At 37.2% G+C, this 11,799-nt stretch overlaps 1 protein-coding gene and 2 long non-coding RNA genes across 4 annotated transcripts; 1 reads left to right on the top strand and 2 right to left on the bottom strand.

The window, feature by feature from the left end:
- Positions 1-1,248: 1,248 nt before the first annotated feature.
- LOC124207083 lies at positions 1,249-2,687 on the bottom strand. The gene is made up of 3 exons (XR_006879741.1): positions 2,565-2,687; positions 1,558-2,488; positions 1,249-1,495 (listed from the first exon to the last, which is right to left on the bottom strand). It is a non-coding gene; the product is annotated as an uncharacterized LOC124207083 (long non-coding RNA).
- On the top strand, positions 2,352-4,355 carry LOC124207085. Of its 2 annotated transcripts, XR_006879745.1 has the most exons (4): positions 2,352-2,491; positions 2,560-3,284; positions 3,347-4,178; positions 4,243-4,355. It is a non-coding gene; the product is annotated as an uncharacterized LOC124207085 (long non-coding RNA). The 2 variants fall into 2 exon arrangements; XR_006879744.1 differs by having other exon boundaries at positions 2,560-4,178.
- A 3,448-nt stretch (positions 4,356-7,803) lies between these two features.
- Positions 7,804-10,546, bottom strand: LOC124207077 (ammonium transporter Rh type A-like). The gene is made up of 10 exons (XM_046604368.1): positions 10,268-10,546; positions 9,868-10,051; positions 9,635-9,785; positions 9,339-9,504; positions 9,082-9,275; positions 8,876-9,013; positions 8,757-8,797; positions 8,571-8,666; positions 8,316-8,497; positions 7,804-8,185 (listed from the first exon to the last, which is right to left on the bottom strand). Exons 1-10 carry the CDS (start codon positions 10,476-10,478, stop codon positions 8,004-8,006), a joined length of 1,545 nt encoding a protein of 514 aa, XP_046460324.1. The 5' UTR covers positions 10,479-10,546; the 3' UTR covers positions 7,804-8,003.
- Between the last annotated feature and the right edge of the window lie 1,253 nt (positions 10,547-11,799).

An 11,799-nucleotide genomic window follows, 5' to 3' on the forward strand; every position in this document is an offset into this window, starting at 1 on the left:
TTCGTTGTCTGCTATTCGTACCCTGGATGAAGCAGTTTGTAACATCAAATCTTTCCTTTGCTTGCAGCCTTGTGAATGGTTGGACAAAGTAACAGAAGGGAAAAGTGCCCACTTTGTCCTGTTTTCAGGTAGACCATAATTACATTTTTAGTTTGACAAAAATATTATATAATTTCGTTTAATGTCACTGTTGCAGGAGTTTTTCGGGGTGGATACAAATAATTGGTGAGATCCAAATTGGTCCTTTCACCTGAAGGAGGGGTTACCATACAGTTGTCTGTTCGTTCTGGCGACGCAGACGTTTCTGAGTAGGACATTTATACGTTATCCGTTTGTTCCACTATTATCTACGGAATAAATTAACCAATAAAATATAATTTAGCATAAACAAACTTCACTAATTTATTTTTAAAAAGATTTGCTTTCAGCTGTGAAATTATCGTACATTACCTGTTTAAATGTTTCTTTCAATGCATTCTATTAACCGATCCTTAGCTTAGCTTAATATTTTATTTGCCTAGGAGTGCAAATTTAAAGGGGGGAGTGTGTAAGGATCGGGTTAACTCACCGCTCTGGTAGAGAGTAGTACCCGAACCCAGCCACGGGAGGGCACCCGTAACCAGCAAACAAGCGGCGCATCTATAGCACCAACAGCCATAAGCGCGCAATTCAAAAGGCGTATGCGCAAACGAGTCCGTTGAGCAGATAGGATCCGCTCACGGACACCGGGAGGTTGACTCACGGGAAGTATCAAGTCCCGACACCGTGAGGTTGACTCACGGGAAGTATCAAGTCCCGACACCGTAAGGCTGACTCACGGGAAGTATCCATTGCCGACACCCTGATGTCGACACACGGGAGGTATCCAGTCCCAACACCGTGATATCGACATCAGCCAGAGTATCAATCCCAACACGGCAATAACAGCAATAACGAGATCAATCTACGACGCTGACTTCCGCCTTGACCAGTATAAAAGCCCCCTTGTTTCCCTTGTATAACCAGTCTTCCCCGAGCAGGCCTTCACGCTGGTAAACTCTTTCTCTCTTATTATTCTAACATTGAATAAGTCGTATTCGTGTATCTGATGTTAAAACTTGTGTATTCAAATACAAAACGTCATCCTCTTACAAGTCGTTGCGTCTCCATTTTGTACAAGTAAAGTAAGGCTGGAACGAGCCTTACAACTTTTACACGGCGGTGGAGGCGGTAATTAAATGACACGATAAAACGTATACGGCAAGCAAGTAAGTGAGCCCAATTGTTTTATTTTTTAATTTTTATAATTTACAATGCAAAATATATGTCAAACTTGACCCAATGTCAATTTGTACCCTATTTTCTTCGACCACAACCATGTTAATTTCAACATTGACGAAGAATATATTTTCTTCAGTCAGCTGAACCTTTCCTCTTTCTAAATCGTCACCCGTAAGAATTTTTCTATGGCCGAGAATAGGTTCTTGGAAGCGCCAAACGCTGTGGATCTAAAATACTGTGATAGTTATAAAATTATTTCGATTTTTTTATTTCTATTTACTCATTTTGCAAATGTACCTTTAATTTGTTTATGATGTTTAAGTTTACCCCGGTATAACCAAACGACATGCTAGTTTTTCCGAAGTATCGCCTTGCATAAAATCATTTTTCCATGGCCATGGGCCATGGCCTATGAGTTATTGCGTAAATCATTCACTGGTGATTGGCGTAGCATATAGATGATGAACAGACTGGACAATAAATTACAATTAGCGAGCTCTAGGAACCAATTAATTTTTCGGAGATTAATTAATTAGTCGGGAGAATGCGTAGATAGACAATCACTTTTTTGGGTCATTCCAGTTTTTTTAATATATTTTGCCGTACATCATGTCACAGTTAATATCTGTCTGAGACTCACGCTCGGGGTCTCGTGACAGCTCAGATGCTTTTTGAGTTGTTTCCCTCAGCCTTGTGGCAAAGTTCATTTCTTCAGGGCCGTCTCCATTTTACTGTGGTTTTTCTAGTTCATTAGAGCGGTTGACTAATCGTTCCGCATCGCTCGTAGTCACTAGAAGTCGTCATATATACGTACACCTTGCTTCAGAAAAAGAACAACGTACTAGCTACCCATTTTGACTCAGCCGAGCGTGTCAAATGTGGCTCTGTCAAGCACGTCATCGACCGCAAGTGATTTTGATGTCTCCGGTATTGCTTAGATTTGAACTACTTGTATACTAATCAATTAACAAGAAAGCTTTTGCGGTTTTATACCACTTATTCGGAAGCTGTCATAGCAAAAAATTTCACAATCACTCTTCTCCTTCTTCTTCTATTTCTTGAAGAAGCTGTCAATACAATACAGACAACCAAAACAATGGCACAAAATGGCGGACATCGAAACAATTGACACGCGAAACCGCGATGTGAATAGCTCCTATTACAAACTCTACCTAAAAAACTACGCATTTTTTCAATCGCTATAATGTTCACCATGATACACCATGTCCTGGTAAGTGAAAAAGAAAATACTAATTATGTTAACAACGTTTATAAGATTTTACCTAATCTAATTGGTAGCTTACGAATACATAATTTTGGAAGATAACGAAGTGTCGGTTGACTATGATTATAATGACAAAAGTTCTGATCATTATTCTGATTCAAGTACCTCTAAAGAAAACATCTCCGTTGCAGAACTGGACACTGAATCTAACATTGAAAGTATCGAAGGTAAACAGAAGTTGTATAATACCTTAAAAAAATAACCGATGACGAAGTGTTGGTTGACATAAATAACTTTATTCCCTGACTTTCTCTCGTTTGATTTAAAAAAAATAAAAAAAATAAAGAAATAAAAAAGTAGATAAAACAGCCGAATCTGATAACGATGATTTAAAAATAATTTCTCTGAGTCATGCAGCACGTCTGATTTGGAGTGGGATTTCATGTGTGACTTTACCAAGATGCGAATCCGACCACTTCATATGGAGCCCATATTATGAGCAACACAATGTAGTAAGTAAGTAACAATTTCAAAGAAATTTCGAGTATAAAAATGAAATTACTTAAAGGTTCTGATAACAAGAATAAAGGGATGAAGATGTTCACGAATATGAAGAGTGCAAATTGTCAACATACAGTCTGAAGATAGTAGATTGAATATTTCAATTTTACATACCTGAACTTTTCTATTTGCAGAGCATAAATTTGAACCTTTGGTTTGTTATTTGTAGTAGATACTTCTGATCCTTCGGAACATCGAAAGGAGTTGAATGATGCTGATGATATTGAAGAATTTTAGGGTATGAACATTAAACCTAAGTAAAACAGTTAAAAATATTGCAATCAGCAAAATAATTTTCAGGGAGTGATGGAGACAACGAAGAAGATGAAAATGAAGTGAAGAAACGAAAGAAATCATAACAGAGAATGAAAGATAAGAAAAGAATGAGAAAGATGGAAAAGGAATGATCAGTAGCAGTAGATGCAGACAACAATTTGGGCGACCTTTCGGATTGATTTTCGTCATGTAACTCGTCTGATTCTTACTCAGACTGGGGCTCGGACTGGGATGTTTAAACAAAAGAAAAAAGCTATGCTTTTCTCTCGAGAGATATCCCCAACCCATATTGAAATGGTTTAACTTAAGATATCCTACAGGGGTTTGGGTTCTCATTGGAACCTCCGAATCTTGGAATCGACAAAATATTCCAGTACACCGACAAGAAAGTGTTGGGTATCCTTCGGAATCCACAGACGGGCGAGTTCTCCTTCAGTCCAGATTGCATCATAAGCGAGACATCAAGGACGGGTTGACAAAACGTCTGTCATTTTAGCGTGGCACTAACTACGTACGGCCCATTGGTTCTCATGATCATGAACCTAACAATGCTAAAAGGAAAACAATCCATGAAAACCAATGGTTAGACGATACCAAATTGGACCAGCTCGTGAAATCAGAATTGATCGAGATTTAGGAGAAATTCATTTCCGAACTCATCTCTACCAGATAAAAATTCCCCGATGGACGCAGATAGACAAAAAGAAGACTAGCAAACTTTACATTTTCTGTGATGCCAGCGAAACTGCCTATGGAACGGTCGCTTATGAAAGCAAGAAGGCCCTATAATCGCTCTAGTCACCGTTTAAAGTAACCCATAACGGAGAAGTAAGTAAGTGACTAAGTAAGTTTGGAGGTAAGTTAACCTTTAAGGATTATTATTGAAAATAAACTAATGTTAACTTTTTTTTTAAATTGAGTTGATGACAAAGACTTTGGAGAAGATACTAAACATGTTAAGACAGAAAACTCACTTCAAACCCTAAAAATTTCAAAAAGACGGAGAAAAATGGGAAAAAAGCTGGGCCTCAGGACAGCAAATGCGATACTGATAGCGATACTGATAGCGACAGTGAACTCTATTGTCCATAAGAAAGTGTACGAATGGAAAGACAAAGGGAGAGTGAAAAAAGAGGGACCGACCCCTTTCTTCCCCCTTCTATTCATCCCTTCCTTGACTGTCCTTCCTTTCGTACCCTTTTCTTATGGGCAACGTCAATGCTTTTTTGTTTGAGGTTGCACAAAACTGGGTTAAAACCCATCCAAGATGGCAACCTCGAACCACTCTATAGAATACTGGTAGCACCACTCATATGGCGAGCCCTTCCATTCCTTTTTTCTCTGGGAGTGAAGCCTGCTTCCCTGCCCTGCTCCTTAGCTATAAGCGCCACGGCGGGTGTGTTAGGAAGTGGTGAATAGGAGGGGTTGTGGAATGGAGGGAAAAGTGAAGGAATGGCAAGTGGCGAGATCGATATCTTAGCTCCTATTTTCAATATCGATTCGCAAACTTGGCTTCAGCTCCAGAGAAAATATCTGAGAGGAGTTAAAATGGCTTTGTGCTACCAGTATTCTTTAACTCTGATGGTTTCCAAAAAAACGATATCTCCTCCATCTTATTATAATCGCAAACACTTTGCCGATTCAACAAAAACGTTGACTTTTGAATTTTCAGTCTCTAATTTTCTATTTCTGTTCTTATCGCTTTTAGTCCCTTCTATCTTAACATTGATCTTAGCGAGACAGAAATTCTAATAAAAAGAAAAAATTGGAATAAATGCTGTTGCAACTTGTTGTCCCTACTATCACACGTACGTCCATAGGACGCTTCAAAGTCGTCCGCTTCGTTTGGGGCTGGACATCCAAGCCGGACGTCATTTTTCATTGCTTTGGACGTCGAAATGTCCTCTCCAATGGACGTCCAAACTGGTACTCCATTTGGCGTCCGAAAACGAACGTCAAATGGATGATGAAAATGATGATGATGATGATGATGAAAGAAAGAAAATAAAACTGAGCGAAAAAAGATTCGATCCGTTCTCGCATCGAACCCTGGCCGTCAAGCATTCCGATCTCCCGCTCTATCAACTAGCCCATTTTACTTATTCGATACGTTGATTATGTTATGTATTGACTTGACGAAGCCATTCCACCAATATAAAATACTGATGCAACTCCATTATGGGTATGGAATAATTATGCAATACCCGGAAACAACAACATAAAACAATAATTTCAATTTTTTTTAACTTTATTTTATTATTTTATTATTTATTTTCTTAAAACTAAATAAAAACATATAAAACTATAGAAACTAACCTGTTAGCACAGTTTGATAGGCTAACAATTGGTCTTTTTCTATCAACTGATAGAAAAAATTAATGTTTTGGCTAGGGATGTCTCGTGGATGTCCACTGGACTTCCAGTTTTGTCGTTAAATGAACGTACAAAACTGGACGTAAATGGGCGTTCAATTGCCGTTCCAACGAACGATTAGTGAAACGTCCAAAGTATGGTACAAGCTGACCATCTGATGGATATTCCTACTAGGACATCAAAAACAGAGGATCAAAATCGTCTGTTAGAAGGATGTCCACAGCTGCCGGAAAACGGACGGACCTAGTTTGGATGACCGGACGTTCTATGGACGTCCTTTTGGAAGACTTGTGCTAGTAGGGGTATTTGTCTTGTTTGTGTAATTTGGAAGTATAAACAGCGAAATATCCAAACTAGGTAACTACTTACTAGGTATAACTAGGTAGGGGAGAGGGGGGCTAGTTGGCAGGTGGGGTTAGTTCAATCAAGAAAGCCTTTTACCAAGTATGAAAGACAACACCCAGATTGCTCATACAAAATTTCAAAAGTATACGACTTCCGCAACAGGAGTTATAGCAAAAAGAAAAAAACGGCAATAAGTTTTTTTTGGGCCTCTCAGCACTTTTTATTTTTCTCATAGTATAAAACCCTAAGAGTGTCAGAAAACCCATTAGCAAAAAAATTAATGTTGGTCTTATTATTAAAAGAAACCCGACACTTTTACATTAAAAAGTTATTTAGTTATCAATTTATTTGTTCAAAAAGCACCCTTTGGGGTTAGTTGTCAGAAATTTTGAGGGGCATGTTGCCATACGTAATTCTCACCAGATGCTGAGTTGTAAGTTTTCAAAATTCGACCTATAAATTTTGGAGCAATGGAGATTGGAGAATCGTCAGCAGCCAACTTACCCCGTAGTTGGGGGAAGTTGGCAGACTTTTTTTTGCAGTTTTTCTCAATTTCTCAATTTCGTGTCAATGAACATTGTAAAATACGATTCATAGAGAATTGAAATCTGAATCTCATTCATTCATTCATTTTACCAGTAGTGTACTCAAAAAATTCACTATTGATGAGTAAAAAAAAATTTCTTCTAATCATCTATTTAGAATTCAAATTAAATTTTAAAAAAGTAAGAATATTGGGGTTTAAACATTTTTTTAAAGGCCTTATCGAAGATATGTGTGCGCATCTCGTGTAAAATTTTCAAGTTTTACCCATGCTTTGTTAATTAGTTATGCATTTTTAAATATTTATTTATTTGCCATATCTTTTGCACAGAGAACATTAGCGCCACTCAACGGGCACCGTGGCAACTCTAGGGACACCCTGCCATGACAGTGAAGGGGTCTGTGCAATTGAAACGGAGAATTGAAAAATATTTAAACATGCATAACTAATTAACAAAGCGTGGGTTAAAACTTGAAAATTTTACGCGAGATGCGCATACATTAGAGCTATTGATGAGTAAAAAAAAATTTCAAATCGAAGTTAACATATCTTCGCTAAGGCTTTTTTTAAAAACAAATGTTTAAACCTCAATATCCTTACTTTCTTTTAATTTAATTTAAATTCCAAATAGATGATTAAAAAGAGAAAAAATTATCTATCTTTCCTTTGTTTTTTAAATCTATAGCAAAAACGGTATCGGAACAAATTGAATTTTAACGAAAAAAATCAATTTTTTAAATTTAAAAAACCAAAACTTTAAAATTTTTTTATCTCCCACTCTGTAAACGGGAAAAAATTTTTCCCTTTACAGAAAATGTTACACAAACACAATGAACACACTGTAAAAAATAAAAAAAATCGGTGATGTCGAGCGCCAAAATTAATTCGATTTCAGCGGAATTACCCTTATGAAAACATGTTCTGAATGATATTCAAATGTGCTTTAAAAATATTTTTGAATTATATTGTCAAGCGGACTTTTTAAAAAATTCAAACCTTCGCGCCAGGCGAATGCGCCATTTTTTTCAAAATCACTCTGGGAATTTTTTTTTAATTATTATTATGAATCAAAAAAGCCTAGTGGCGATCAAATCCGTGAGATGGTCACCACAGGTTTTGGTCTTTTTCATATGGAATCACTCAAGAGAAGCACGAACAAAGTGGAAACATTGCGGATTCCACAGGAGTGCGTTCACAAACCAGGGGGAGGTGGGGGGTACGTGTCAGTCACTTTCTCTATTATAATGAATTTTTAAATAAATATTTTTTATTTTTATATATTACAATTTGTATTTCTTTTCTTAAACTTAGGAGAGAAAAAGAAACGTAAAGTTTCGCTTTGAAAAGTAATAATAAAACCTAACGTCAGCATTTGCTTTATCAGTTTTAGTGTTTTACCAGCTAAAATGGCTTTACCAGTTAACAAGTGGACGACAAATTATCGGTCAAAATAACGATTGGATTAGTTTCGCTGGTTGCATCAATAACGTTTAAACGTCTTTCAGAGAGCAATAACTGGTCAACAACAAGCGTTAGCTGATCAGGTTGCGAGTCATTTTCTTCATACGGTTGACGGAAGAAAGACAACGAAAGAATCGTCCCTGAATTAGCACCAAAAGGCATCCATAATCAACAACTGATAAATCCACAATTATCAGACTTTAAAGAGTTGTATACATAATATATGTATATTCAATACGATAAATAAGACGGCAGCTAAATTATTCTCACCTGTTACAAGGCCTCCTATAATTGCGATAACTAGGGTCACGATAAGTGTAACAATCTGAAATCCTGCTTGTTGTAAAGCTGTTCTTTCTCGACCAGGGTCAATTTTTAAATCGTAGTACTGAATTTTTGAGAACTCGCTGGAACTATTGAGTGGAGATCGTGCTGGAAACTGTCGGTAAAGGCTGTCGTGATCCAAGAAAATTTCTTCTTCAAATCAACACCCAGCAAAATTATTTGTTACTCTAGATCTAGAACCTGAAACCATAATCTTCCTTAGTCGCAGCGGCCGATACAATTGCGCCCACAAAACCAGCTACAATACCTGGGATTCCGTGCAAAGAGATTACTCCCCTTGACATCCGGAACCATATTTAAACATTGTTTGTTAGCACAGCAGCGTTTTGTGAATCTGACAATTAGATGTTTCAAAATGATCTATACCATGCGTTGCGCATTCCAATTATACGGTGAACAGCTTTCGTCTTAAAGTAAGAACACGCCATTAGAAACTTAATTGAACTACCGAAATTTAATGCCATGATATCTAAATTGTCACTTACAGTTGAAAAACGATTGATGAATATAGATCCTGCTCCAGCTAAACCACCAATTATCATGGCTCCCCATATGTTGATCATCATATCGGCAGATGTACCGATCACCACTCCACCAACCAGGGTCGAGTTTTGAAAAACAACCTGTATATAGGCATACAATTATCCTAACCAAATTTCATCCGACTTGAGTAGGCTAGTAAGATATTTGCCATGTTAAAACTGCGTCGTCTGTTATCTTCAGCGCACACGAAGCAGTTGAAAACGAGAGACGAGACGGCAAACGCTGTCACGCAACTGGCCGATAGTGAATAATAGGTGTTGATGATGGCTCGAAATTGCTCGGCATCACCTTTTGCCGAACACGCGTTGAAACTAGGCCACAAAAGCCACAGAAACATAGTGCCTGTTGTTGTCCCCAGAATATTTTACATGAGAAATTCATTGGAGGATAAGTTATGCGTTATACCAACAGCAGTGGAAAGGGTTTCGCCAATTGAGTCATTGCTGGCTTCGTCTTTGCTGGACTGTCTCTCAGCGCAATAAGCTGTGCCGCGATATAAAACGAAACTAACAGCCAAACCAAAGTACGCCCCAAAGACGTGGACGAACATGGACGATCCGACATCTGATGCCTGGTAATACATAATGGAATGAAATTTTTAATAAGGATGCGTTTGAAAAATATATAATATAGTAGTATAGTATATTGAAAACAAATGAATGCAGCCTAGGCTATTTTCCCTTTTTTTTTTTTAAAGTTACCTGGAACACTAAAGATCCGATCCAGTTATTGGTGGAATACAAGATAATTTCCAACAGAGACATCAAGAAGATTTGTAGCGGTGTCGTCAATTCCGCAACCGCTGCACACGAAATTAAAACTGCGGCGCAGGCAAAATCAGCATTTAATAAACTATGAATTTAAAAAAATATTTCGTTCACTGGCATTCGTAAGTAGTATGTAATATTCAAGTAATATGGTATTGGTTATTTACGTATTAATGTTTAGATGAATTTTCCCATTGATGGTGCGAAAAAATCCATAGCAGAGGGTTCCCCATTGAAGACTGATTGCCGTGACCAGAAAATATGAAATTAAAGACTTGTGATCGGACCTTTTCATCAATATTAGAAGGTATCCAAACCCGATGAACATCATCACGTGAACATCCTGAAACACTAAATATTTTCTCCGCATTAAAATACCTTCGAATACCTTCGTCAACATATGCGTGGAATTATTATTATTATTTTTTTTGCAAGCTTTCATGATAACAAATACCGGTTGAACATGCAACCCCGTTGGAAATAGATAATTTCTTTTTATTAGGCCGTCTTACAGTTATGACACGATCAATATTTTCCAACTTGTTTTATTGAAAAAGGAAAAATTACTGTAATAGCTGTTGGGTAGCGAATTTTTTCCGGATTTTGGTCCGCTCACTTGTACAAACACTCCATGTAAACTGTTTCCCAGGAAAGCTCCATTGGATTCGTTTCCGTATTCGACCAATAAAGTAAACGCACATCCGAGAAGCAATTGCACAAGAATAGCGCAGACCAACAGTTTCTCATTCTTCAATATTTTTTTACATGTATTCATCATTTTGGCTGATGTGAAACAAAATACTTTATTGTAAGCGCGTAACACTGAGTAGGTAAGAAACGTGATTGAACAAGCAGGTCGAGAGAAACTTTCTTATATATGCAATACGCGCAAGATTTTTTGTCCTTTTACCAACGAAACACACAGTTCCGTTTTGGGTTTTGGCCTCTGACACTTAACCTCGACCTCGTCCTCCGCAGTTTGTTCTTTTCTCCGATAGATGTACCGGTATTGTTATGTGATACGATTTTTTTTATTTTATTTCTAAAACTGATAACACTTTAAGATAACTGAACTTACTGAATAATGCCAGCATATTCTAGCATCACAGATATTTATACTTAAGAACTATCGATTTGACTAAATATCAGTGTACATTATTTTTCCATGGTTATGAACTGCTCTTAGAGGCAACGGGACAACGGGAGACAGATTGACATCTTCCTCAAAATTGATTTAATGAATGAATGAATTCCTTTGTAGGTTGATTTCAGCCCATCGCAACCCAGATAAAAAAAAAAACAGTATGCGCCAGTTTTACGCTGACGTGTCTTTATCTCATTGGACTTAAAGGGCAGAATCTGTGCCGCAATTAAAAGAATAAATCAAGCCTAGCACGCGTATATTTCGGTGAAACCAGTAGAACGTGAGAAATATAGAGAAGAGAAGATGCAATGCTATTACGGGACGAGCCATGCTTGCCAACAATTCCACAATATCCGTATTATCGTCAGCAGACTTTTTCGTCTCAGATCAACGATGACGCAAGCATGATTCATACCGTTACCGATCGATTTCGTCGCCAATTTTGAGTTGCGCGCGCAAAATGGTATATATGCGAGTTTGCATCGATGACAGAAAAACATAAACCAATATCTCGTGTTCAATTTTATTTTAAGACTGATTAGTAGATGCTGATAAAAACCTTGACTTCGATACCACGGCTTTGAATTGAATAGAGTATTTGAAATTAAAAATAGACTGGTGAATGCGCATGACTGATACTACGTTGCATGGTCCTAGAATAACCATATGAATAAAGTATTAACCACTTTGAATAACTCTGCTTATGAGATGTCATGAAATTGATTTGCAATAAAAACAGTTTACGACTTTACTAAATTCGACTAAATTCTCTTTTTTTTAAAGATTAATCCTTATGAGTTCAATTTTGCTAATATTTTGTGGTGACAAAAATAAATGCTCGACAAAAAGTAGGAAATTTTGAAAAGAAGGTTAATTTCCAGAGTCAGTGGATTTCTCTTGATTGCCATTTAAAAAAAATACATCTCCGTGTACGCTCCTACATTCCTTTTAAATG

The sequence above is a fragment of the Daphnia pulex genome, chromosome 11, assembly GCF_021134715.1.
Source record: "Daphnia pulex isolate KAP4 chromosome 11, ASM2113471v1".
In the NCBI taxonomy this organism is placed as follows: domain Eukaryota; kingdom Metazoa; phylum Arthropoda; class Branchiopoda; order Diplostraca; family Daphniidae; genus Daphnia; species Daphnia pulex.

Excerpts from the sequence above, each read along its gene's own strand:
- LOC124207077 (XM_046604368.1), bottom strand. The coding sequence starts at position 10,478 with ATGATGAATACATGTAAAAAAATATTGAAGAATGAGAAACTGTTGGTC. Across the intron at positions 9,505-9,634 it reads TCGGATCTTTAGTGTTCCAG|GCATCAGATGTCGGATCGTC; the intron begins GTAACTTTAAAA and ends ATGTATTACCAG. Across the intron at positions 8,498-8,570 it reads AAGGAAGATTATGGTTTCAG|CCTTTACCGACAGTTTCCAG; the intron begins GTTCTAGATCTA and ends GGATCACGACAG.